This window comes from Mesoplodon mirus (assembly GCF_964341445.2).
Source record: "Mesoplodon mirus genome assembly, chromosome: 19".
NCBI lineage: Eukaryota > Metazoa > Chordata > Mammalia > Artiodactyla > Ziphiidae > Mesoplodon > Mesoplodon mirus.
This window is the reverse complement of record NC_138995.1, coordinates 699,009-725,480: the sequence shown is the minus strand read 5'-3', so window position 1 is coordinate 725,480 and position 26,472 is coordinate 699,009. Positions and strand designations below refer to the sequence as shown.

The 26,472-nt window shown below is 62.1% G+C and overlaps 1 protein-coding gene across 9 annotated transcripts in view; it reads right to left on the bottom strand.

The window, feature by feature from the left end:
• ANKRD11 (ankyrin repeat domain containing 11) overlaps positions 1-26,472 on the bottom strand; it is a 165,630-nt gene that overhangs the window by 1,614 nt on the left and 137,544 nt on the right. For 7 of the 9 annotated variants that reach the window (XM_082606347.1, XM_082606346.1, XM_082606344.1 and 4 more), the window contains 9 exons: positions 23,385-23,523; positions 15,758-15,928; positions 15,442-15,645; positions 14,659-14,801; positions 11,902-12,049; positions 5,180-11,583; positions 2,966-3,064; positions 2,751-2,894; positions 1,300-1,392 (listed from right to left, as the gene is read on the bottom strand). In XM_082606347.1, the coding sequence (XP_082462473.1) occupies positions 1,300-1,392; positions 2,751-2,894; positions 2,966-3,064; positions 5,180-11,583; positions 11,902-12,049; positions 14,659-14,801; positions 15,442-15,645; positions 15,758-15,928; positions 23,385-23,523 (7,545 nt within the window). Of the gene's footprint in view, positions 1-963; positions 1,128-1,299; positions 1,393-2,750; positions 2,895-2,965; positions 3,065-5,179; positions 11,584-11,901; positions 12,050-14,658; positions 14,802-15,441; positions 15,646-15,757; positions 15,929-16,380; positions 16,478-23,384; positions 23,524-26,472 lie in introns of all 9 variants that reach the window. The other 2 variants (XM_082606349.1, XM_082606350.1) reach the window with 2 other exon arrangements.

The window sequence follows — 26,472 nt, the reverse complement described above, 5'->3', positions numbered from 1 at the left end:
TAGTTCAGTTTAAAAAAGTGTTCTGGAAACAAGCCCCACGTGCTCCATGGCCAGCCGTGTCCTCCTCGGCGTGCCTGGGCTGCTCGTCATCCTCAGGGAGACTTCAGCAAAAAGCGTGACAGCTCAGACACCCTCAGGAGTCCGGCTGCTTTCACCTAATTTAAAGTGTTACACCATGTTTCCATCTCTTGACTAGAACTGTACTTACCCCTGAGCTTTCAGTTACTAAAATGAAATTGTTTGTTAGGCTAAACCCCGTGAAACATGCAGCATGTCCGGAGAGTTGTCCCAGGGCTGCAGGAACAGAGAGAGGGCAGCCTGTCTCCTGAATAGGACCTCGTCCACCCTGTGCTCTGAGACCAGTGGCCACGCGGGTGGCCGTTTCGTGCCCCTGCACTCTCCGTACTTCACCAATTCCTTTTTCTATCCGTTTTTCTTATTGGTTTGTAAGTTCTTGGCACATTAAGGAAACGGGACTTACGTTGTCTTTGTAATGTACCAAATCTAACTTTTACTTGGGTCAGAAATTATTTCTCTCTTTATAGGAAAGTTTCCCGTGCAGCTCCCTTCAGGCTGGCTGGTGGTGGGAGGAGTGACCGTGGGACCCCCCGAGCGGTCACCCTGGAGCTTGTTAGAAATGCGGCCTGCGCCCGGCCTCAGCTGGGCCTGAACGCCCTGTAGGCTGGTTCCTCTCTGCTCTGGCCTCCTGGCCGCCCCTCTGGGTGCGCTGCCGCAGTGCCGGAGGCAGGGTCACTGAGGCAAGGGGTGAGGCTGGCAGCCCAGCGCGGGAGCCTGGGTCACGGCTCCATCAGCTCCACGCAGCGGGCCCTGCCTCCTGGGGCTTCCCGGTGGTGCCGGCTTCTAGGTGTTAATTCTGTAACGGGCACGTCACTGCCGGTCAGTGTTCACGGGGGACCCCGGGTGCAACCCTCGCACCCCTGCAGACAAGGACTTGCTTCTTACTTGCTAATCTCTCTCTATCTCCCCCCCGTCCTCTGCCCGCTGCACTGGTCAGCACAGCCAGGGCAGGGGTGATGGGTGGATGCTGTGACCTTTGAGGAGGGCTCAAGGTGGGGTCCCACAGAGGTCTGACCGCCAGCTGGTGACAGGAGCTGCTCCCCGCACACCTGGACAGGAGGGAAGACACTCTAAGAGGCAACATGGGGGCGGGGAGGCCTCGGCTCCCTCACTGCCAGCTGGGCTCAGAGCGAGTCTGAAGCTGCCTCCTCCGAACACGGCCCTGCCGCCCCCGCCCAGAAGAGCCCTGGCCCCGCCGCCGCCGCCGGGGCCGGGGCTCACCTTCATGCGGTCGTACTTGTCGTCCACGTCCTGCAGCCAGGAGATGAACTGGCGGGCGTTGAACCGGTCCCGCACCGACTTGTTCTCATCGCCCTGGCGGGAGAGTGAAGCATGTGTGGGCGTCCGGGAGGGGTGGGCCTGCCTGGCATGTCAAGCCCCGTGTCCCCCGGTCAAGGGCCGACCAGCAGGGCCCTCCCTCCCCCACCAGCTCTCCACGCTGTCCGTGGGGGGAGCTGCCCTGTGGTGACTCGGGACCCCGGCAGCGCCTTCAGGCTCCCCTCCGTCTCCTGGGGAGGCCCCAGGGCAAGCCGGCGAGGGTAAAAAGCGACAGTGACTTTTTCTTTGAAAGGACGTCTGCGAGGCCTGGGGTGGCTGCAAGGCTGCCCACGGTGGACTGTGGTTTACAAGCAAGGCAGCCTCGGGAACAGTAGGTCCCCACAGGCTCCTGCCAGCTGGGTTTGCAGGGCCTCCCGGGTCTCAGGGCAGTAAAGTCTCTCTCTCGCCCACAGGCAACCACTTGCCTGGGGGAAGCCCAGGCCCCACTACGAAGGGGCTTGAGGGGAGGAGGCTGCAGCCTGAGAGTCCTGTCTCCTTGACATTCAGAGGAAACCCAGCAATCCCTTGAAGGTGAGCAGATTCTTTTTTCTTTCAGATGCAAAAAGCAAAACTTCCACCCAATCCCTAAAATACTTTGTGGACAAATGTTTTTGCTTTAGGGAAAACTCGTTGCTATGCATACGCATAGTATGTTAAACGTAGACACTTTTAAAGATGTATCCTTAAAGGTTATTTGTAAGGACTCTTTTTTAACGCACTAAAAAGAAATAAGGTTTAACTGAACCACCGTACGTCACCACGCGGCCAACCTGGGAATGCTGCTCAGACACCCAGGGGTCCATGTGATCCACCTGTGGGCCTGGGGTCACTAGGGGCCTCTGTCAGGAGGGAACTCAGCACCGAGGCCTGGCCCAGAAGGACACGCTCTGGGCTGAGAGTCACAGTGGCTGCGGGGGAGGAGAGAACATCAGGGAGGACGGGAATCGACTTGCTTTCTGCACATTTTAGATTTTCTGCACATTTTAGATCTCCCGTGTGTCAGCGGCGGGTGGGGCCCTTAGGGGCACAGGTACCACGGGGACAGGGGTCGGCTGGGGAAGGGTGTGACCTCATGGGACAAACACAGCCCTGGGGGTGGAGGGAGGCGGGCTGGACTCTGGAGTGGACAGACGAGGCACACTGTGTGTTCCAGCTGCTGGGTGTGCCCTGGGCCCGCATGCCCGTCAGGGGCAGCAGCACCGTGGTCCCCGGCGTGACAGCCTGTCTGGGGCCTTTGTTGAGTTAGCCCTGCTGCGCGTGCAGGTCGCACGTGAGTTTCAGGGGGAACCCTCAGTAGAGGCCCAGCCCGTGACCCCGGCGCCGCTCCGGTGCCGAGCCGTCCCCCGGACACCCACCTGGCTCTCGAGCGGCATGTTGTACACCTCCGAGTCCAGCAGCATGGTGCAGGCGCTGAACGGCACCGCCTGGTTCGCGATGGTCCTCGCCGCCCGGCAGTGAACCCGCAGGATCTCCTGTTCGCAGGAGACGATCAGCTTTTCCTGGAGGAGAGGGGCTGGTGAGCTGAGCCCCACCCGGGCCGGGCGCCCTGGGCCCGCGGCTGCCCGCTTACCCGCTCGATGCTGTGCTGCAGGCGCAGCTTCCCGCGCACGGCCTCCTGCTGCTTGAATAGCTCCTTCAGGGGCTCCGCCAGGGAGGGAGGGGGCGCGATCTGCAGTCACAGGGGAGATGGGGGTCAGCGGGGACCGTGAATCACCCCGGAGACCACGGGCCCGTGAAGACGCGGATGCGCTAGGTGATGCCTTTCCCCAAGAGTAGGTGAGTGAGCGCCTGCCCCCCCGCGTGGCTGGTCCTCCCAGAACCCCCATCGGCAGAGATGGGGGAGGCGAGGGAAGCTAAGAACAGAGGGCATCTGCACCGCGGCCCTTGCGCGGCCAAGAGGGAATGGAGGAGGGGCAGGGTGTCCCTCTGTTTGCCGCGGGCTTCACGCACCCTGAGTAACCATGAGGCCCACTGGGACACAGCTGCCCAGAGGCCACACGAATAGGACAACTGGGCCTGCCCATCTTCCCAGGGCGTCAGCGAGGGAGAGGGCTCGCCCGGGCACTACCATCCTTGAACCCGGGAGAAGCCGCCGGTGCTTCCGACGAAACACACAGGAAACGTGTCACGTGTCACAACAGCACCAGATGGGCTGGAGCCTCTCATGGGGCCAGGAAGCACGGGACTGCCGAGGAGCCCCTCCCTGGTGACCGAGGCCAAGTAGGGTGCGGTGGCTCGTGTGGCCACGACCTCGGGCTGGAGGGGAGGAATAAATAGCCCACGGTACAGTGGCCGCCACAGACAAGACCCTCTGAGGGGCTGGACTCGAGGCCCAAGCTCAAGGTACATGCTGTCTTCCAACTTTTCGGTCCAAAATCTCAAAACCCGAGATGAAACCACCCAGCCGGGTCTCTCTGGCCGCACGTCCTGCCCATCACGGCCCCGGGGCCCAGGGCACCTTGCCTCTTGGGTGCCTGCGGTGGTCTCTGTGCAGGGGTCTTGTCTGGGGCTGTTGTGGGTGTGAGGTCACCTCCGTTTTGCCCTCCCCAGCTCTGGAGGGTGTGGGAATGAGGCCTGGGCCTGGCTGCGGGGTGACAGGCTGTGAGCCAGAACCCCGCCGCTAGAGAGGGCTGAGCTCCAGGAGACACGCAAGCTGCTGCGGGGTGAACTCGGGTGGCGGGGGTCCAGGGGGAGGCAGGAGCACAGCTTTCTCTCTAGTTTGCTAATGTTCTACGGTGTTCTACGGTGGCCACGGTGCTGTTTGTCTAAATTTCAGTTACTGAAACCAAACAGCAAACAAGTCTCACTGACCAGGGATCCCAGGCCAGGTTCACCCTGAATCCAGTGCCTCGGGCTCCCCCCTCAGCCCTACTTCCTGCCTGGGAACGGGCAGTGCAGGCCGAGGCCTGACCGCAGGACCCACGCGTGACAGTAGCCCCACGGAGGGGGCCCGTCCCGGGCAGCACTGACAGCTGTTACAGGGGCCTCTCCCGGGCCCGAGAGGCGGAACAAGCAGAAAGCTGGGCTTTTTTCCTCACGGGGGTGGGGTGGGGGTGGGGTGGGCTGGTCAAAAAATGAGGCAAGTCCGCCACACGGGTGTGGACGGGCAGCACCTGGGCGGCTCTGGCCACCACTGAGCACAGGTGGCTGCAGGCAGCTTTACTGGCCGCGACACCTGTGCCTGCTGCCGGGGGGCCCGCGGGCAGCAGCCCGTGGAGGATGCGCTCTCCCCGCGTGGCTCCGCGTGGCTCCGCATGGCTCCGCGTGGCAGGACCTGCCAACGGCCCGCATCTGGCCGTGAAAGAGGGGTGGGGTGTGCGTGGTGGGGCTCGGACAGGTCACATCTGCACAGACGTGGGGCGAACCACCCAGTGGAGGGGGCACGCGAACAGACGGCCGAAAGGCGGGGCGTGGGCCTGACTGGGCAGGTGGGAAAGCCCGGAAACCCAAGGAAGGGCCTGTTCTGAGGAGGCAGGAGAGGTGCCCTCAGGCCTCTGGGGGAAAAGGACTGGGCTCTGGCCTTGGGTTGGCACCGTCGGGCCGCTGGGGGCCAGGGGTGGAGTCTGGGGAGCCCTCAGGCTGTTGAAGGGGGTGGAGGGGGCACTGAGCCAGAGAGGGGGCCAGGCGTGCCCCACGTGGGTGGAGCCTGGGTCAGCCGAGGTCCAAGCACGCGGACTGGGTGGCAACCGACACGGGGCAGACGGGGAATGACAGGGAGGACAGCGCAGCGGGTCCCGGGTGCTGGGCCTGGGGGGCGCCCCCCCCACGCCGGGCAGGCACTCACCACGGGGATGTGCAACTTGCTGAGCGGCTTGCCGTCCAAGAGGTAGGAGCCGGTGTAAGTGACGTACTCGGCGTAGCACTGGGGCGCCTGCGGGCTGATGTAGCAGAGGATCTTGCGCTTCTCCTCAATCTTCTTCCTGATCTGCAGGTACTCGAAGTACGGGTTGGACCTGTCGCTGTGGTAAGGCTCAATGGCGTCCAGCTTGATGGCGTCCACGATGGCAGCCAGCGTCTGCTGGATCACCTCCCGCGTCTGACGTGTGGACGTGTGCATCTGCTGGGCCAGCTGCTGGCTGGAGCGCTGGAAGCGGCGTTTGCGTGGGTGCTGGGCCTGGGGGTCGTCATCCTCAGAGCCCCGGCACTTGGCTCTGGGCGTGGGCGCGGCCGCAGGCTCCTTCTCGGTGGGCGGCGAGCTCTGCTTGTGCTGGTTGGCCAGCATCTGGGCCCGGGTCCTGGTCATGCGCTGGGGCATCTCCTCCACCTTGGGTGCCTTTGGGGCTTCGGCTGTCGGTTTGGGTTCTGGTTCGGGGGCTTCAGGCTGGACGCCGTCCGGAGGCTCCTCGAGCCCGGCACTGTCCTGGGGGCCGGCCCCATCCACCGCGCGGGCCTGGGCCGAGCCGTCCCCGGGGGCTTCGGGAGCACTGTGGGGCGTGGCCGAGGGGTCTGGGCCCTCGGCCTGCTCGTCCCCACTCCCCGGTGGATGCTGCTCTGAGGGGGCTGGCGTGGGCCCAGAGCCAGGGTCGGAGTCCTCGGGGGCCCTCCCCTCCGGCCCGGCCTCCACTGTGGCCTCGGGCAGCGCGACCGGCTTCGGCTCCTCTGGGGGCTCAGGCGCAGGCTCGGTTGTGAGCCGGGCGGCCACCTGGTCAGGAGGCAGCACCAGCTGTTCGTCAGCAGCTGCCACAGGGACATCCCCGCCGCTCGGGAGCGCGGCGGCGTTGTCCAGAGGAACGAGAGGACTCTCCTCCACAGGCTCTGCTTCGACGTCGGAAACATCCTTCGTCTGGAGAGGAAGCTCCGGCAGCGAGAAAGGTCCCAGGTCGAGGTCATCCTCGGTGGCGGGGAAGGCACCGGGCCAGGGCACCGGCTCCACCTGGCCGAGGGCAGACAGGTTGTGACCACTTTCCAGGAAGTTATTCTCCAGGGGACCCAGGGCCTCCACCTGAGCCACGGCCGTCACACACGCAGGCTCAGGGGGCGCGTCGGGGGGTGCCTCCGGAAGGGACTTGCAGTTACTGAAGAAGGACTCCAGCCTAGAGGGAGGGGCAAACGCGGCTGGGTCTTCTGAAGCAGAGACCGCGGCCGGGACCGCTTCCCCGGCCTCGTCCTTGACTTCCAGTCCTGGCTCGGGGACTGACAGAGGGTATGAGACGGGGGACACCGGGTAAGGGGGCTCCGGGTGGAGAGACTCGGCAGGGCAGAAATGTTTCGGGGACTCCGGGAATCTCTGTGGGGACTTCAGCAGGAGGTCCGACCCCACGGGCCAGCTGGCGGGGTTTTCGGGGGTGCCCCCGAGGAGGCCAGAGGGGAGGCCCTGCTCCACAGTGGCGGGGTGCGCCCACTCGACCGGCTCCTCTGTGATGACGGTGCTGAAAGGGCCCTCGTCCAGGGGCTCCAGGAAGCTGGGCTCCGGGGGGATGATGGCCGCGGTGGCCTGCTGGTCCTCCGTGGCATCCAGGGGAATGCCAAGGTCAGGGGGAAGGGCCCCCTCCATGGACGGGGCCAAGAGCTCGTCTCTGTGTGAAGGGGGGGACTTTGTCGGTAAGCCGGAGAAGGCGCCCTCTGGGGACGGGGTGATGTTGGCTGCGGCCGCAGGCGGGCAGTGCAAGGCATCCGCTTTGGGGGAGGGGATGCCATAGTCCGGGGAGTAATACCCCGGAGACAGGCAGGCGAACTTCTCGGTGGGTGCTGGGGGCCCCGGGGCCTTGTCCTCCGGGTGCCGCCCCGGCGAGCTGTAGCTGGGCGCCGCGGGGACGCTCTGCTGTCTGAACAGCTTGTCCCCGAGTCCGAACTCTTCCTCAGGGGTCCTCCTGATGTCCACGGACACCGAGCGGTAAAGGTTCGTGCACAGCGGCCTCGTAGGCGTCTGGCCCGGGGTTTCTGAAATCCCCCCGCCGGCGGCCACAGAGAACCTGTCGAAAAAGGAGGGCGAGCAGGCGCTGGCGGACGTGCTGGACACGGGCTGGGGGTCTGTGCAGTCGAACATGAGGTCGGGGTAGTCGTCGGCGCTGCAGGACGGGGTCCGGGGCGTGTGCATGGCCTCCTCGTAGCTGGGGCAGGACACCACCGAGGCAGGGGTGGGGACCCCGGTGGGCCGGCCGTGGTCCGGCCTGGGGGAAGCGGGCAAGACCTCTTTCATGTGGGGGCCTGCCAGCCAGTCTCGGGGGTCCACCGCGGGTCCCGGGTGGGGCTTGTTCTCGGCAGCAGGGGCAGCAGGGGCTGACTCCTTGAGCTTCCTGTCCTTCGGGGCAGGGTCCAGCCCCAGCGGCTTCTTCAGCGGGCCGTCCAGGCCCTTCTTCCTCCCGTCCTCGGCGGGCCTAGCCTTCTCCTTGAGCTTGGGGTCACCGGAGCGGTGGCGCAGCTTCTCCATCTGCTTCATCCTCTCCTTGTGCCGTTTGTGGCGCTCCTCGATCTCCAGGTCTTTCTGGGAGAGCATCCGCTCGAAGCTCGTCATCATCAGGTCCCCGTCGCCCAGGAGCTTCTCCCGGGGCCGGACGTCTTTCTTCCCTGGGTCCCTGACCGGGAGGAGCTTGTCATTCCCGTTGCTGAGCTTCACGGGGTCGCCCTTCTCTTTGTCCAGGTTCTCCTTGAGCTTCTCCTTCAGCTTGGCCTCGCCAAGCTTCCCGCCCTCGTCCTTGGGCCTGTCTCGGAAGCAGCCGGGAGGGTTGTCCTTGTCCCGGGCCGTGGACTTGAGCTCCTCCCGGTGCTGCCGCGGGGGCCCGTCCCCGTGCCGGTCCCGGTGCCGCTCCTTCTCGTCCCGCCACCGCTCCCGGTGCTTCTCCCGCCGCCTCTTCTCCTTCAGGAGGCTCACGCTGCTAGAGCCGTAAGGCCTCAGTTCCTTCTCTACCTTCTTGGGAGGTTCTCTTTCAGGATCATTTTTCTCCTTCTTTTCAGCAGAAAACAACTCGATGGTTTTCTCCAGCTCGTCCTCTGCGTCGGCCTTGAGGCTGTAGGAGAGGCCGTAAGCGTCGGCCTCCAGGACCTCCTTCTCGTACTGGCCGCTGTCCTTCCGGCCGCCCGCGTCCTTGCAGTCGTCGCTCTTCTCCTTCTTCTCGGGCTTGTCCTTCCTGACCCGCTCTCGGTCGTGGCTCTTCTTGGAGGAGGACGAGGCGTGCCGGTGCCGCTCCCTCTCCCGCGCCCGCTCCTCCAGGGGCTCCGGGAAGGGCACATCCAGGAGGGCGCTGAGGCCCGGGTCGTGGCCGCGGTCGGGGAAGCCGTCCGACGACGCGTCGCTGGCCTTGTCGTTGGAGTCCTCGCGCACGTCCTGCAGCGCCGCCTCCTCCAGCCGCTCCAGCAGGCTCTTGTCCGCGTCGGTGCCCTTGCTCGCCTTCCGCTCGCGGTGCCTGCTCCTGGCCTTGTCCTCCGCGGGGGCCCTCCTCTCGCCCTTCTCGGGCGGCCTCTGCCGGCCCCTCCTGTCCGGGGGGGGGTCCGCCGGCGCGCGGTCCCTCCTGTCCTTCTTGTCCCTGGGCCTCTCCGCGGGCTTCTCCTTCCTGTCCTTCCCCCCGTCCGCGGCGCCCTTCTCCTTCTTCTTCTCTCGCATCTCTCGGTCCTTCTGCTTCTCCGCGTGCTGCCTGTCAGCCGAGTGCTTCCGGTGCCTGTCGGGGGGGTGCGGCTCCCGCCCGTCCTCCCTCTCGGGGGGGCCGTCCCCCCGCCCCTCGCTGGCCTCCCCGACTTTGAAGCCGCTCGCCGTGTAATCATCCTTTTCATCTTCGCTTTCATCAGTGAATATATCTGCAATGTACCAGCTTTTCTCTTTACCCTTCTTTTCATCTTTTTTTTCAGAGAAGTCCTCGGAGAGAATTCCGGGGAAACTCTTCTCCCGTTTGTCTTTGCCTTGGTCGAGAGATGCCTTTCTCTCTCTGTCTTTGCTATGCACGTCTTTATGCTTCTCCTTGGCGTCCTTTTTCTCTTTAAAACACTTATCAAATTCTCTGTCCTTCTGACACTTTTCAAGGATCAGTTTTTCGTTTCTGTCCTTGTCACTGGACTTGTCTCTGTACTTCTCTAGCTTGAGCCTCTCCTTCTTCTCCTTCTCTCTCGCCGGGTGGTGCCTCTCCCAGGGCTCCAGGCTCTTCCCGAAGTCACACTCGGGCCTGTCCTTGAAGACGCCCTCGCAGCCGCACTCCTTCAGGTCCTCCCTGTGCGCCTCCTCGGGCTTTGCACGGCCATCTCTCCGCTCCTTGGCGGCCTCGGGGGGCTCCTTCCTGTCCCGGCCGCCTTCCGTGCACTCCCGCCTCCTCCTGTCCTTCTCACATAGGTAGCCGGGCACGGCCCTGTGCCTGTCGGCGGCGTGCTCCCTCCTCCGCTCCGAGCCCCGCTCCAGGCAGTCCCTGTCCTTCTTCCGAGAGAAGATGTCCTTGTCCGCACGCTTCTCCCGGGCCTTGTTCTCGCGCCTCTTCTCCTTACTCTCCTCTTTCACCGTCTCCAGGATCAGCCTGGCCACAGACTCGCTCTTCAGGTCCCTATAGTCCGTCACGGGAGAGTCCCAGCTGTCCTCCCCTTTGAAATCGAAGGATGAATCTGACAAGTCAGAGAACCACCGATCCTGATCATCAGAAAGACTGAACTTAGTGTCCTCGCTCTCCAGGAACTGGCCTCTGTTACAACACTCGTCCAGGGCAGAGCCCTCCCTGTGCGCTTTTCTGAGCTTGTCTTTATCCTCTCTGAAGGTTTTCTCCTTAGAAATTTTATCCTCTTTAAAGTCATTCTTTTTCTCTAATTTTGAGGGCCTGTCTTTGGACTTCTTCTTCCTTTCCTCTTTGTAGAGCCTCAGCTTCTCCTCTTTCGGAGACTTTTCCTTCAGCAGTTTCTCCTTGTCGGCTTTGCTGGAACGGTCCTTCTCCTCCCGGAAGGCCCTGCCCCCGTCCTTGTTCAGGTCCCTGATTCTCTTGAGTGACTTGTCCTCTCTGGAGACTTTGATCATCTCGTCCTTAAAGAGCCACTCCTTCTCCTCCGACTTCATTTTGCCGAGTTTCTCCTCTTTCTTACAGTGGTCTCGCTCGTGCTTCAGGCCTTTCAGCTTGCTCTCAGCCGGCACGTCATCCAGGAGGATCGCCTTGTCTGCCCTCTGCTTGGAATCCTCGTACTCGTAGGTGAAGCTCTTCAGCTTCAGCTCCTGGCTGACGGAGCACAGCCCCTTCTCCTTGCTTTTGTGTTTATGTTTCGTCTTGTGTTTCTTGACGACTTTGCCCTCCTTGTCCAGCTTGGGGATGGCGCCATCCCCGCCAGGATGGAAGGAGTTCTTCCTATCAGGCAGCGTGCCCTGCAGGCTGGCCCTCTTCCTGTGCTCCTGCCTCTTCCTGACCGGCTTCAGCGACTCCACGCTGGAGCCCTCGGAGGAGCCATCAGACTCGCTGCTCAGTCTCGTCCTCGTGGAGTCTGATAAGGAGCTGACCTCGGACCAGGCTGGAGAGGAGACGGTTTTCCAATTGTCTGTCCGCCAGTGCTTGGTGTGCGGGTCCGCGTGGCTGGGGTTATGCTTCTGGGGGGCGGAGCTGCCGTGGGATGAGGTGGAGGAGGCGGACAGGGAGCTGAACAGGGCAGGGTCCTTCAGCACCAGCGGGGACTCCTTGAGGCAGCCGGTGCTCCCCGCCGAGTCCCCGCCATCCTCGCCGCTCTCCGAAGACTCGCTCTCGGACTCGGAGGAGCAGAACTTGTCGCTCCTCTTCCCAAACCGCACTTCTTTGCCCTTGATTTCTTTCTTCCGCTTCTTTTTCACTTTATTTTTCTCCTTCTGCTGCTTGGAGTTGGAAGGCTCCCGTGTCTTGTTGCCAGGCAGCAGCGTGTGAGCCGAGAGCCTCAGCTTCTCCCCGGTCCCCACGGCGACACTGACGTCCTCCTCGTCGGACGTGTCCGACACGACGCGATGCGACGCCTTCTTTGGTGCAATCGAGCTGTTTTTAGTGTAACTTTTCACTTCCATTTTGGGTATAGAAATGAAACTACTGGACTTGGCTTCCTTCCTGTAATCCTTCTTCAGCAAGTGCTTGTCGTCCACGGGAGGGACCCGGTCCTGCTCGTCGTCCTCGTCAAACTCGTACTCGTCCTTGACGGGGGTCACAGCTTTCTGGGGCTCCGCGTTCTTAGCCTTGTGCTTCAGGCCTTTCTCAAACTCGGAGTCCGTGTTATTGCCGTCGACGGAGCTGGAAGGTGCGAATGATGGGGCGTCGTCCTCCTCCTCGGAGCTCTCTGCGGGGACAGGGGGAGGAGGTCAGAGGTGCTTCAGGCAGGGGCTGCGGGTGCCTGGGGAGGGGAGGGCGGCCGCCGAACAAGCGCGTCACCTGGCTTAGTGCAGGTTGGGGCCGGCCCTGGGCAGAGGGGTACAGAGAGGTCTGCACAGACACGGGGCTGGAGGCCCTGCACGGAAGCCCCCCATCCCGGCTCGGCGGGGGGACTCCTCACAGTCCAGAAGCTCCCATCAGCAGCAGGTGTCCAAGCAGGCTGCCAAGAGAGCCCTGCTGACTGCGGTGACGCCACCTGCCCCGCCCGCACCCCCGCAGCACTGACCGGCCGAGCTCTCCTCGCTGGACGTGTAGGTGCCCTTGCCCAGCAGCAGGTTCACCATGGTCGGGGAGCTGGCCACCTTCAGCGGCGTCTCGCCCTTCCTGTTGCTCTGCTGAGGGTTCCCTCCATACCGGAGCAGCAGCTTCACCACCTGCGGAGCAGTGAGAGGCCCGTCAGGGACCCTGAGAAACACTGAGCGGCCACCGCGCCGACGCCCAACTGTGGCCCCTTCGCAGGGCCTGAGCACGACCAGGCCAAGGGCTGGAGGCTGTTCGCGCTGCCTGCGAGGCCTCTCCGACCACAGACCCACCACTCCCACAGGCTGCTCCCCTTGCGCCACCAGGTTCCTGCAACTTGGGGGGAAGGCTTTTATGGGGGGTGGGGGTGGGGGAGGCGGGGGCGTGTTACACAGTAGAGAAAACAAAGACCAAACTTGTGGAAGCAGGTGTATTGCATGTTTTCGTTTATTGCAGGAAAGTAAGATCACCTGTCTCTAATCCATGCCCAGGACCCAGTGAACAAAAGGACAGCAGACCTCACTTTACTGCGCTTCAGATGCCGTGTTGTCTACAGACTGAAGGTCTGTGGCGACCCTGCACCCAGCAAGTCTACTGGCGCCATTTGCTCACTTGGTGTCTCTGTGTCACATTTTGGTAGTTCTCGCAGTATTTCAGACCCTCCACCAGCAAAAAGATCACGACTCCTGGAGCTTCAGGTGACAGTTACAATTTTTTAGCAATAATGTATTTTATTTATTATTTTTTTTTAAGGCCGCATGGCACGGCGTGCAGGATCTTAGTTCTCTAACCCGGGATTGAACCCATGTCCCCTACAGTGGAGGTGTGGAGTCTTAACCACTGGACCGCCAGGGAGGTCCTGCAATGATGTATTTCTTAACGAAGGAGTGCAAACTGTTCACAGATACTGCTATTGCACACCTAACGGCAACTGTCCAGTGCAGACGACGTTCAGATGCACCAGGAAACCAAAGAGTTCCGTGTGACTCACTCCATCTCGAGCCTCGCTTCACTCGGGTGGCCAGGGCGGAACCCACAGCCTCCCCCAGGTGCCTGGCAAACGGGACGGCGGCCTCCACTTCAGCCTGGGCTGCACACAGCTGTACCTGGGTCTGCATGGCAGGAGGACACTGCTTCCTGGGCAGGCGCTCCCCTGCCCTCCGACAAATCACCACGGTGTTGGACAATCCTGGGGCCAGAGTCAGGGCTCTGGTCCCGTGTCCTTGCTGTCTGCCAGCCGAAGAACACCCCAACTGCTTGAGGCCACCACGTTCCCTGGCTACGGCCCCTCCCTCTGAGACCAGCAACACAGGTTAAGTCCCCTCAACGCTGTCCTCCCTCCGGCCGAGAAAGGGTCTCTGCCGTATGCAGCCCTGAAGGCCACCAGCCCGCCCAGACACTCCCAGGTCATCTCCCGTCTCCCGGCCCTTGGCCCTCTCCCCACTGCAGAGCCCACGCCTGAGGCCCCGTGTCCCCTCTGCAGAGCCCGCCCCTGAGGCCCCGTGTCGCCCCTGCAGAGCCCGCCCCTGAGGCCCCATGTGCACGCCTCTCACTGCTCCCTAATAACAAGGTAAAGACAGTTACACAAGCGGACATTCAGGCAGCGGCCCTCCCCCCCGCAGCTCCATCACCTACCAGCCAGCCAGCCTCATTTCACCCACACCCCATACCTGCCCACTGCCCCGGGTATCTTTTTTTTTTTTTTTTAATTTTTGGCTGTGTTGTGTCTTAGCTGTGGCAGGCGGGACCTTTTTGTTGCGGCGTGTGGGCTCTTTGTTGCGGTGCGTGGGCTTCTCTCTAGTTGCGGCACACGGGCTTAGTTGCCCCATGGCATGTGGGATCTTAGTTCCTTGACCAGGGATCAAACCTGCATCCCCTGCGTTGGAAGGCGGATTCTTAAGCACTAACCACCAGGGAAGTCCCTGCCTGCCCCGGTTGTTTTTAGCAAATCCCAGGTATTTCATAAAGTTTTTCAGCTACTTCTCTAAACGGTTCATAAGAAACGGTAACAACAAAAACCCCATAATGCCATCGTCTTCCCTAAAACGTTAACTGATTCCTGACGTCAGCTCTGTCATCAGCGCTCAGGGGTCCCAGGTGTCTCGGCATCCTGAGCTCAGAGCACCCCTCCCCATCTCTCCCTGTGCCGACGTGTCATTTTCACACTGGCCACGCCGCCGGTTCCCTGACACCTGCCTACAGTGACCAGCGGGGCCGCCATGACAGACCACACGCACTCAAACAGCTGCCACGTGTCCTCATCACGCGCGCCATCCCATCTCTGGCCAGGGGCCTCTTGGACAGTGTGGTGATGACCGTGGCCAGAGCCTCACCTACACGTGCAGCTCCTGCATTGGACCTAAGCGGCCGTGCCCCAGCTGCTCGCGGCTCCTGGGCTGCACACCCCATGTTGTCCACCCCCGTCCAGGCTGCCGGCTCTGGCAGCAGCACAGGGACGAGGACAGACAGAGCTCCCCTTGCTCTGGGTATGACCACTCACCTCCTAAGGGCCGACCACACCTGAGTGGCCAGAGCAGGGCCCTGACACACAAGCCACAGCCGGCACGAGAGGCCATCCAGGTGCTGACCCAGGATGAGAAAGCTGGGCTGGGGGGAGGCGGGGCCTCTCAAAGATTCACTTCCTGGTCCCCCCGCAAACAGGAAGGACAGAGAAACAGGTGGCTACGGACCAGTGCACAGCCTAATGGCAGGCCTGCCGTGGGGTCTGTGGGGAGGCGCCCACCTTGTAGTGCCCATTGTTGGCGGCGTCGTGCAAGGGCGTGTCGTCATCCAGGCCCTTGGTGTTCACCTCGGCGCCGGCGGCCAGCAGCTGCTTCGCGACATCGTAGTAGCCCCGGTTACAGGCCTCGTGCAGCGCAGTCCAGCCTGGAAACAGACACTCAGCACGTACGTGATTTAACCCTCAGGAAGGTCACTCCCGCCTCTGGGTGGCACTCAGGAAGCGCTAAGGACAGGACAGAGGCCTGGTGGGCACCCAGCCTAGAAATGCCGAGTGGTCTTTACTTGGGCGCCTCTGGGTTGCTTGTGACCTCTAGCGGTTACCCCTACAGACTAAGAATCTGCGAGGGTGACGCGGCCCACCGAGCTGACAAGGATACAGGATCAATGAGAACACAGGGTCACAAGGGGCAGCCTCAGCCCAAGTCACCTGTCAACACACAGGGAGGGTGTGCCCTGTCTGCAGACAGGGAAGCAGGCAGAGCGTGGCCGCGGGTCTGGAAGGGCCTCTGTGAGCGTGCGCTGAGGCCTCTCGGGGAGCAGCTGCACACGTCGGCAGGCACACAGAGCTGCCCCGTGGACAGATCCCAGGGCTTTGGAAAAATGCAACTTAGGAAAATTGCTTTAAAAAAAAAAAAAAAAAGGTGCTAAACTAGGTTGGGGTCCAACACCCAGGGCCGTGGGAAACCCTAGGACTCCACACGGGAGGGCCTGCCGGTCTCTCAGGGCACAGCTCTGGACACACACATGTAAGAGGCCCGCCCCGCGGCCTGCCCTCCGAGCTCACCTGCGAAGTCCTTGACGTTGACGTCCGCCCCCTCGCTGATGAGCTCCTTGATACGCCGGGCGTCCCCCCGGATGGCTGCCCGGTGTAGGCGGGTCTCTCCACGCTCATTTCTCTTGTTCACTTTATCTTTGGTTTTTGAGGCAGAATTGGGCGTCCCCTTCTGACACACTGTCGATTGGGAGGGGTGCTTTGGTGTCGTGTCCACTGCAGGCCGAGGAGAGGATGGGCGGAGGTTACTGGGAGGGACCCGCGGGGCTGGGCCACCGTCCCGAAGGAGGGCCTCCCAGGCCCCGGGCCCACCCGCGCCAGGGCTCACCCGGGCTGTTGGCAGACTCCTCGGCCGTCATCTGCATGAGGAGAGCCACCTGCTGGCGCTCCGAGAGCGGGTAGCCGGCGCGGATCCCGGGCAGCCCCATGCCGAACAGCAGCCCGGCCTTGCGGGTGACAGGCTCCTTCTTAACCCTCTTCCGCTCAGGACCCTGCTTCTCTGTGAGGCGTGGAGGAGAGAGGGGAGACTTCATGCCACGGAGCCCTCCGACTCCGGAGCCTCACCTGGCAGCATGGGGGCCCCCGCCTCACAGCCTGCGGGGGAGGGGAGGGACAGCTGGCCGCACACACGCCGCCCGTCATCACCTCTTCCGGCAGTAGCTGTGCTGGGGACACGATTCCGACACCTCGTCACCAGCCACTGAAGCCAAGCCTGGCCCCCACCGACCATCCACTGCTCCAGGTGCCTCCCCAGACTGTGCCCTGCACGCCAGGCGGCGGGACAGACGCCCCCGAGGCCCGGCTCACACAGGACGGGCCTCGGTCTAGCAACTCCGAGTGTCTGTGATCCAGGTCCTCCTCCCCACCCCGCCTCCAAAGAGTTCAGATGTAAAATGCAAACACAGCTTAGAGACCCGCGGAGAGGTCAAGGCTGACTGGGCGGTACTGTACCTTTCTTCTTGCTTCTAGGAGCCTCCATCTCATGCCATGGCGCTTCGAGGAGCGAACCAGCCTTGCAGTACCACGGCGTGGACTGAGCTGGAGGCATCTAAAGGCATCAACACAGAGCACTAACGAGATACGGGGCCGGCCCGGCGCCCCTCAGCCTCCGCACGACCGGCGTACTGTGCTCCTCTGGGCCCTCACCTAACACCCTGCCGGCCTCAGGCAGAGACGCTGCGCCGTTCCTTTCACAGGGGCAGGGGGGACGGAGAGGAAAGACACCCCGACTCCACCATCAGGAGCCAAGAGCTCACTGTGCTCCACACTCACCCTCCTGCTCACAGGAACGGGGACTCCGTCGAGCCTCAGACCCCTCCCCGGCTGCCCTGTGCGTCCTGGGGAGCCCGGGGATGGGGGGGGGCTCCTAGGTCACGGGTGCGGACCACGGGGAGGGCAGCTGGGTCGCCACGGGGCCCGGGGCTCCGAGGGGCCCTCCGTGTCCCGGCGCTGGGGCGGCCTCTCCACTCCCACAGCTACACCCCTGGGCTGCTCCCACCTCGGGCCCCACAAGCGCGTCACGCTGTCCATTTTCTTACAAAGCGTTTTCTGTAAACTGTTATTTCCTTAAAAAGTACCTTAAACTGCCTGTTTAAAAACTAAAGTTGTGATCTGCTGACAGTGGTGACCTGTGCATCTTAGGTGATAACCCCCAAGCACCACAGGCCACCCCGCCAGCAACAACTGGTTTTTAACCTACGCACGAGGCATAGGCCCAAGCAAGGAGGAAATTCAGAAAGGACGCTCCTCAGGGGTGACGAAGGACCCTGCTCGTCTTTGCCCCCGCCCCCAATTCCCCCACGACCCGGCAAAAGCAGTGAGGAAATGGCGGCACATGGCCCCGGCTCTTCGAGGAGGCCTCTGCACAGGGCACAGCCGGCACCCAGCAGCTTCAAGGAGCCCCGAGAAACAAAGCCACGCTGGGGCAGTGGCCGGACCTGGGCAGGGGCCTGTCTCAGAAGCTCTCCCACAGCTGAGCGCCACGTGGACGGGTCTGGGCGTCGGGGCAGGGGGAGGCCATGTGGCCCTGCCTGTGGGCCCTGCTCTGCCCAACTTCCCGGGAAGCACAGCCTGGCCTCAGACAATTGGGATGTCTGGCCTCCCAGGGGCTCCCCACTCACCCCTGCCCAGGGGCGGTGGAGACACAAAGCCCCCAGAGGACGGAAGAAGAACCTCAGCGAAGCGCATGACCCCGCGGCCTCCCACCGGGCTGTGGGTGGCATCTGCTGAGTACACTGGGTCACCTCAGGGGTGGAAGCAAGCAGACCAGCCCCCCTCTCCGCGGTGCATGGGTCTTCAGGACAGACGCTCCCGTGATTTAAGATGCCGGAGGAACCGGGCAGAGGGCCACAGCCACCTCTGTCTTCAAGTGACCGTGCAGGAAGTGGACGCCCAGGGCCAGGGAGGTGCCTTGAGGGTCTTGGCTGCGCTGCTGTTGAGTGGCAGCGAAGAGGCAACTTCTACCCAGAGACTCTGACGCCAGCGGCAGAGCTGGGCCCTGTGGCACTGGCCTGTGGTCTCAGGAAGGGGCTGGGAGAGCTGTAAGGCTCAGGCAACCCCAGCACGAGTCCACACCTGCCCAGGGGCCCTGCTCACCCCATACGTGGAGGAGAACAGACTAACCCTCTGGTCTCCCCAGGCTTAACCCAGGAAAAAACCCCAAATGTAATCCCAGCTCCTGAGATGCCAACTGCTCGGTGGTGGAGTGTACTCTTCTACAGGTGCCGCGGCTGCCGGGATCTGGAGAGCCCACGTCTGGCCGGGCTGGGAGTCATGGGTGGAGCGGGTGCCCACGAAACCCTGGCCACAGAGGAGCGGAGGCCAGGGCGCTGGTGCTGCAGAAGGGCCCTCCTGCCCAGCCACTGTGTCCTGTCGGCAAAGGCCAACACAGGGGTCAACCCAGGTGAGACCTGCAGAACCTCCTTCTTGCCCTGCCCTGAGGTGGGCAACGGCCCCACCGGCTAGCGCAGGGATGGGGACACGGCAGAGGAGGTGCCCGGGCAATGGCCCAGCTCCCTCCGTGCTCTGCGAAGGTTTTGTTTCTCACTTCCAACTGGAAGAACAGAAGTTACACAAAGCCCAGGCGGCATGTGTCAAGTTGTAGACTAGAAAACTGGCAGGTCCGTGTGAGTGGCGAGTGAGGCCAAACGGTGTTGTGGAGGCGCAGGGGCTGGAGCACACCCTGCCCCCTCGTTGCCCGGGGATGCCAGCCATGCCGTCTTCCCAGGGTAATGGGGGGAAGGCAGTCTCATGAGCCTGGACAGTCCCTCACCATGAGGAAAGCAAAGCACAGCCGTGTGATTCGGCCTGTATGTCCACGGCGCCTTGATTCTCGTGCTTGGTCACCTCGCTGGTCCTCTGTGAAATCGGGGCCACGTTTATCATCTCTTCCTGGGACACGGTCACCCAGCTAGCAGATGCAAGGGTCCCCAGCCCCCAGGCCATCCCTGGGTTTCCCCCTAAATGCCGTTCCTGTCGCCCCGGGAACACGCCTCTGCTCTCCTCCCACAGCCCCCGTGGCCTCTGCTGGGGCTGGGCCTGCGGTGGGTGCAGCCCTGAGGGCCTCTGTTTCAGGACCCAGCATCCAGAGTCCACTCCCCAGCAAAACTGACGGCATCCAGTGGAGAACTTCCCCGAGTCACGGCGAATCCTGGCAGCAAAGACACAGAGTGAGCTTCTGGGAGAAGGTCTCCTCTGGCTTCCGGGACGTGGTCTGCAGACACCCTCCCGGCCGCCTTCTGTGATCCCTTGGGCGGTCCCGTGGTTCCACACGACGCTCTGCGTGGAGCCTGCACCCTGCACAGACACCGGCGGCCCCGTGTGCTCCTCCTGGACCCCGGTCGGCAACTCTCCTGCTTCCTCCTGTGCCTCAGCCAAGGCGGCGTCTTTAGGTTCAGCAGCTTCCAGCTCGCTCATCCCGCTTGGTGGACCCGGTAAGCGCTAGAACCCGGCCCCTGAATGCTTCGTTTCAGCAGTCATTTCTGCTGCCTTATGCTCTGTTTTACGTTGTAAAAACCCTGCCCGATCTTCTGGACGCTGTTCTGTGTCTGCTCGGATGTCTCCCTCCCGCCGCGGCCATCTCTGGGTCCAATCCTCGTCTCCGCTCTGGGGCCTAGGAAGGCGCACAGAGACCCAGGGAGGGCCAGCCCCACGGGGGCAGGACGGCGTGAGCCTGGGGAGCCCTCTCGGCCCCGAGGCTGGAGGACGTCATCTTCCAGCCGGAGGTGTCGGCGGGCATGGCTGCCCTCAGTCCGTCCACTGCCACCAGAAGCCCCGTGGCTGACAGCCAGGGCATAATACCACGTTGCCGAAAGTGGGAAATCTATGACTCTCCTCAGATGTCAGCATCATCAGGGCTCCGCCCTGTGGTGGGGACAGGGCGGAGGAGGTCCTTGGTCTCCCATGAAGTTGCAGGGCTCGGCCCACGGCAGGCTGATGGGAGGTGGGTGGTCAGCACTGGGACCTGCTGTCCCAAGCGCGTCCCGTCCCTTGGCCTCAGAGCACACCTTCCACACCACACAGGGCCTGCCCTCCACGATCAGTCACAAACACAGGCTTCTGACCAAGAAGCCGGCCCAGGCACAGTGCACGTGTGACAGATACCCCGTCAGGTGACGGGCTGCACGGGGTCCTTCCCGCATTACACTCCGACCCTCCAAGCACCACTGGACCCACATGGGCACCATCATTCAGGCTGTGGTGACAACCGGCTTCACTTCTGGTTTCCTGCTCTGTTTCTCCTGCTCTGTTTCTCCTCCTTTTCCTTTTTAAAAAAATTTCCAGCGTTGATCATTTAAAGAAAGAGCGGTCTGTGTGGCCTTCAGCAAGTCCCTGGCCTGAGAGGGACAGGCTGGACCCCCCCCGCCGTGGCTGCTCCAGCTCCAGGTAAGGGCGACCACAGAGCCGTCCCACAGGTGACCGTGATCAGGAGGCCAGAATCTACGGAGGTGAGGTTGGCATAAAGGGCCTGGACAACAGGGGTTCCCAACCACTGACCCCAACTTTCACTACAGCAGTAAATCAAAGCCAGTAAATCATAATCTAGACCGCCAGCAACGCACGAACAGCACCATTCATCCCGCTGGTCCCAGCCTGCCTGGGGGCCTCCGACCACCCCTCGAGCTCCCCACACCCGGGAGTTCATCTGGTGGAGCAGCCACCCTGACCCAGACCAGAGAGAAGTGGGCCCAGCCACGGCCTCCCGACTTGGCCTGGGATGGAGGTGGCCAGCGTCCTACACCAGTCCTGCCCGCTCTGGGGTCCCGAGAGCTCCAGGGTCACAGTGTGGGTGGCTTGTGCCCTCCCAACCAGCGACTCACAGTGTGTCACGCCTGGCAGGTGGCCAAGCCCCTGCATAGTCACCCACGTGACCTCCAGCACTTGGCAGGGGGTGTGCTCAGAGCCCAGCGCCAGTGAATCCCTGCACACAGGGCAGCCTTGAGCAGGAGTCCCGACAGGCCCTGCCCACCAGGGAAGCTGCGTGCCCACCGCCTCCGTCCCCAAATCCCAGCCCTAGATGGGTGAGCTGCTCACATATCCTCACTGCAGAGCCAGCACAAAGCACAAGCAAAGAAACGTTGGGAGCTGAGAACAGGCCCCTCTCTGAAGGGCCCTGGGGGCCCCAGGTGGGAGGCGGGAGGGCTGCTGTCAGACTGAGCAAGAAGCCTGCAGGGCTTCATCCACACGGACCTCGGCAGTAGGTGTGTGTACATTTATGTTGCGGGGAAATTAAACACATAAGAAGCAGACAGCAGAGTATAATTTGAAGCAGGTCCTGGTCCCACCAAGACTGGCACCGGGCAGGAGGGCCCCCTCTCCCTGCCCACAGGCGCCCGCCCGCTGGTGGCCTGAGCTCCAGGGAGGACGCCCCAGCCCTGACTAAGCGCTGCGGGCCTCCTGGGGACCAGGAAACAGGAGGATGCTCCTAGGGAGCCCAGGGGTCTCTGGGGGATGCTCACCAGCCTCCCCCTCTCAGGGAGCACAGCCGGAGAAACTACTGGCCACTTGGAACCGTCGTGTGAGCGCCAGGCTGCATCTGCCCAGCAGGGGGCGCTGGAGGGACACGGCAGGAGCCAGCAGGCAGGGAGGGAGGGGACGTGGGAAACACAGGGACCTTCAGCCTCCCTAGCTCGGCGCTCACCTGAGTTGGCACTTCTGTACAAGAGCCTCCCCATCTGCCCTGGGGCGGGCGGGCAGGCGGCACCTGGTGGAAGCATGGCCTCTCAGAGGAAGAGCTTCACTCCGCCCGGCCAGGCGGCCGCTCACCAGGAAGGGCAGGGAGGGGTCAGTGACCAGGGCTGCAGGCGAGGTGCCCAGTCCTGGCCCGAAGGATGAGACGCTCCCAGTTACTGGAGACCGGTTCTGCCACATGACCAAAGCAGATGTGCAAGAAGGCTGCACGGTCAGCCCCTGAACCCCGGGGGTGGGGGGGCGTGGGCAGGACACGGTCGCCCCGTCGAAGGCTCCCCTCCTCCCACACTGTGCGCTACTGCAAACACCGGCACATAAGCGGAGCCACGCAGCTCACACCTGTGCTGTTCAAGGTCAATGGTACAGTAAAACCGGCCCCCGAGGGATAAACAATAAACAGGAAGAGGACAAATGCTGTACTTTCCATGTATTCAGACTCTGTCCCTGCCTGGAAAAATCCACTTGCAAAACATTCTTCAGTTTCCCACCTGCCTGGAGCCTCGTGCTGAGATGCCAACTGTCCCCCAGGCCTGCTGGAGGCCGCCTTCACGGCCAGCACACCGCAGACACGCACGAGGACGCCCCGCCCGCCTGTGCTCAGGCAGCAGTCTCCCAGGAGCGGGCAGGAACATCCCAGAGGAGGACACTGACCTGCAGACCCCCAGCATCCAGGAAGCCCGCAACCAAACAGCGATGCCACACCCTCCAGTACCAGAACTGGCTCGGGCACCCAAGCCTGAGCTTGGCCTGTCTCTTCTGCACCCAGAGCCCGAGGCACAGGGTCCCTGGGAGGACTCCCACCTCCTCTGCCCTCCTCCCTGGCCCACCCCCTCCCCTTGCGAAGGACCCTGTGGAGGTTGAGCCGCCTGCCCCGGACCCCAGTCATATCCCAGCCGGCACCACCAACCCCGCCAACCTGCTTCACCAGCCTGCAACTACCCCAGGTCTCTGCTCAGTGGCTGCGGGCCCGGGGCGCACCCGCCTGGGGGGCGCCCTGTGCAGGAGGCGTTGTGAGTGAAGACGTTCATTCCAGGCTGTTCCCCCTGCCATTTCTCCCAATTCTCTCACATTTATCTCATTCCTGTACCTGCCATTTTCCTGAGACCTGACACAAACCCTCACGTGCAGCGAAGCCCCCGCCCTCCGCCCGATCCTGGCAGGACCGCTGCTCCTTCCCCCGTGGCTGCATCCTGGGGGACCCAGGCCCCCTCGCTGCTCTGCGGGTCCACCCCACACCTGCCCCTGGCTTAGGGGGTCTGCAGTCAGGTGACCGGCAGGCGGGGAAAGCCCAGGACACCAGGACCAAGAGGAGGAGTGTGAGCCGGCTGGCAAAGGGGCCGGGTCCTTGCCTGGACCCAGCATGTGTCCCTCCCTGCAGGCAGCTCAGGTGGAACCCACGTGCAAGTGCGCACACCACGCGGTGGTGACCGGCACACCGCAGTGCACGCGCAGGGGGACTGCACGCCTCCTGCTCGTTCTCACAGCTCCCTTTGGCCTCCGTTTCAAACAACCGAGTTTAATTTATGTGCTTCTGTAGCCCTGAGGGGACACTTGTTTATCCTCCATGTAAAGCTCTCCAGAGGCTCTCCGTGAAGGAGAGGAGCCCGTGGTCACACGCACGGGAGGCCCCTGGGCGGCTGGGCTGGGGGAACACGGCTGCTCTGCACGCTTGCGGGAATTCTCTGCCCGGGAATCTTCCCTGGCGGCTCTGAGTCACCCGGCCCGGGTCTGCGCGGCAGGCCTGGGGTGCGGGGCGGGGCGGGTACCTGTGTCCGAGTCCTTCTGCTCTCCATTGGCGCCCACGGTGAACGGCAGCTTCCGCTTGGTCGCTCGCTCTCTCACCTCCTTCCCGCCATCGCTGCGCTCCAGCTTTGGGGTCTTGGTTAGAGAAACTTTATCTTTATCCTGGAAAAGAGAGGGACGCTTTCAGACGTTGGCCCCAAGTTAGACTCTCAAAGTCCTCAGGTCTACCAGGACTTCACGTGCCAGGAAAGCAGGTCTCTTATTTGCGCAGTGGAGACCCCTCCTGCCCACCACCAGCTCAGAGGCACCCACGGCCCTGCCCCCTCGCTGCCTCCTGCCTCGTGTTCCCAGAGAGGGACTCAGTAACGGGGAAAACGCACCTTCAGAGGGGCCCGCTGACAGACGGAGCCCGCCCTCCACTGGAAACTCTCCCCGTGACCGTGAACGAAGGGGCCCGGCCTCGCACCGAACGGGAGAGTAGGTCTGCCCTGAGACGCCGGCTCCCCTCCAGCGTGTCGTCCCTCACCTGCCCTGTGCCTGAGCCACCTCTGGCCACCACAGGCCTGTGACGCTGCGGGGCCGTCTTTGGGACGGATCCTGCAGCCGCAGCAGCCCCAGAGCAGAGCCCAGTGCGGGCAGCCCGGCCCAGAGCAGGAGCTGGCTGGAGGGCGGCCGGGTGTGGCCATCGCTCCCGGCCCTGCTGACCTGTAAGGACCCAGGAGCCCAAACTCCTGCCTCAACCTGGGAGGTCCGGCCGGGCGTCTGCCTCGCCTGCCACCGTCTGCAGAACCGGGGGAAGCGCCACCTTTGGGGGGTGGGGGGCTCAGGATGTGACACGCCCCACCCAGAAAGGGCACCACGCAGAGCCCTGAGGGTGGGGTGGGGGCGCTCAGCGGAGCCTCAGGCTAACCAGCGCCCCGGCTCCTCTGCCCGCAGCGCACCGCACGGGCCAGCCAATTTGCGTTGCTGACATGGAGGACGGCACTGCTACCGCCAGGCGGCCCCTTCTCCAGAGGCAGGCTTTCTTTCTGGAATCCACCCCAGGGAGGCGGAGGCAAACACACGGCCCTCACAGCAGCCCTCACGGCACTGGGGCGTCGGGTGCTCCTGGGAGGGGACGCCCAACCCTGAGTGGCGCGAGTCCTGTCTCCCGGGGCCCTGAGAGTCCTCCGCTTGACTGCCACGCCGTGCCCTCCAGTCTCAGCAGGCAACGAGACACCCTTGGGTGACCAGGGGGACCCCGCCACAACACACCGCCAGCTCAGAGGGCACCTGGATCGCGAAGAGGGACCAGCAGGCAGAGCCCGAGCCTCGGCCGAGCCGGTGCCAGGGGCACCAGGACACAGGCCCGCTTGTCACCACCTGCATGCACCTCCCCCACCCCGCCGCCCCTGCCAGGAGAACAGCACCCACCAGTGAAAGCCCCAAGCTGTAAGAAGCAACTTGCCACCAAAAAAACTCCTGGCCCAGTTGGTTAATCTGATCGACAGACACAGAAAAAGACAACACAAATCACAGTAACAACGTATTCAGAAATGCAAGAAATAAAAAATCAACGTAATTCACCACACTAAGGAAATAAAGGACGGGGACTTCCCTGGCAGTCCAGTGGCTAAGACTCCACGCTCCCAATGCAGGGGGCCCAGGTTCGATGCTTGGTCAGGGAACTAGATCCCACGTGCCGCAACTAAGAGTTCGCATGCCGCAACTAAAGATCCTGCATGCTGCAACTAAGAGCCGGCACAGCCAAATAAATAAATACTTAAAAAATGCTTTTTTTAAAAAAAAGGATGGAAAATTATGATCATCTCCACAGCTGTAGGAAAGGCCTGAGGTCCTGAGGCCAACTCCCGGCACACTGGGGAGGGACGTCCCCACCGACACAGGTTTGGTGCAGAAGACAGGGTGCTGCCCCTGAGGGGGGGTTCAAGGCAGGAATGCCTGCCTATACTCACCACATCTACTGAAAAACTAAACCTTTTTTTTAATGAGGAGAAGATCTGAACACGCACTTGTCAGAAGAAAACATCCATACAGCCAGTTAACGTTTGGAAAACGCAAATCAAAACCAGGAGGCAACAGCAGTACTCCCACGAGAATGGCGGACTGGACCGGCAGAGCAGTGGGCCTCGGATGCTGCCTGGGGCCACTCAGAGCTCCTAACAAAGTCTGGGGAGTGAGTGACGTGCCACACAAACTCACAGTTTTGTTCCTAACAGTAAAAGAAAGAGCGAGCAACCGCCCATCAGAAGGCAAATGGGTGCATCCACTCCAGTGCAGCCGTAGACGGAACATTCCACAGCTGTGGGAAGATGCCGGCGGGCTGCGCCCCACCGCAACAGCACGCCTCAGGAGGGCGGTCTCCTCCACGGTCAGACCGGGCCAGCCCCGCCCCCCTCTTCTTCCTGAGGGATAACAAGGAGTATTCATCTTACGATGCTGTGATTTTACACAGGAAAAAAACCCAGAGGAATTTATAATTAAACTCTTCAAATTAGTAAGTGCATGAGAAGCTCAATCACACAGAAAGTGATTGGTTTCTATATACTATAAACCATTAGGAAATCATGCTGAAATATGACATATTAATACCAAAAGACATGAAATACATAGGAATGAATCTTACAAAAGGTGTTCAAGCCCTCTACATGGACAATTACAAACATTACTGAGGAAACAGAAATTAGACTGATAAAGATGGAGGCCCACTTACGGGACACTGTGCAATAGTTAGCACAGCAAATCTCCCCAAACTCATCTTTACGTTCAAAGCAATCCAAGCTAAACCCAGCAGGCCTTTCGTGGAGATCAACCAGCTTTTTCCAAAATGTACATGGAAATGCAAAGGGTCAAAAGTAGCAAGGACAATTCTGAAGAACAATGAAGATGGGCAAATTAAACTGCCAGGTATCAAGATTGTACAATTATAGAGTCACAACAGGTGGTCCTGGACCCAAGGGCCAAAGGTTCAGAGCAAAGAGCGGAAGCTGAGCCCCACCTGACTGGTGACAAGGGCTCCAATACAACCCAGCAGGAAAGGACAGTCTTCCCAGTGACAATGACCATGTGGACATCCACAGGGAAGAAAAGAAACCCTGACCCTCTCTTACA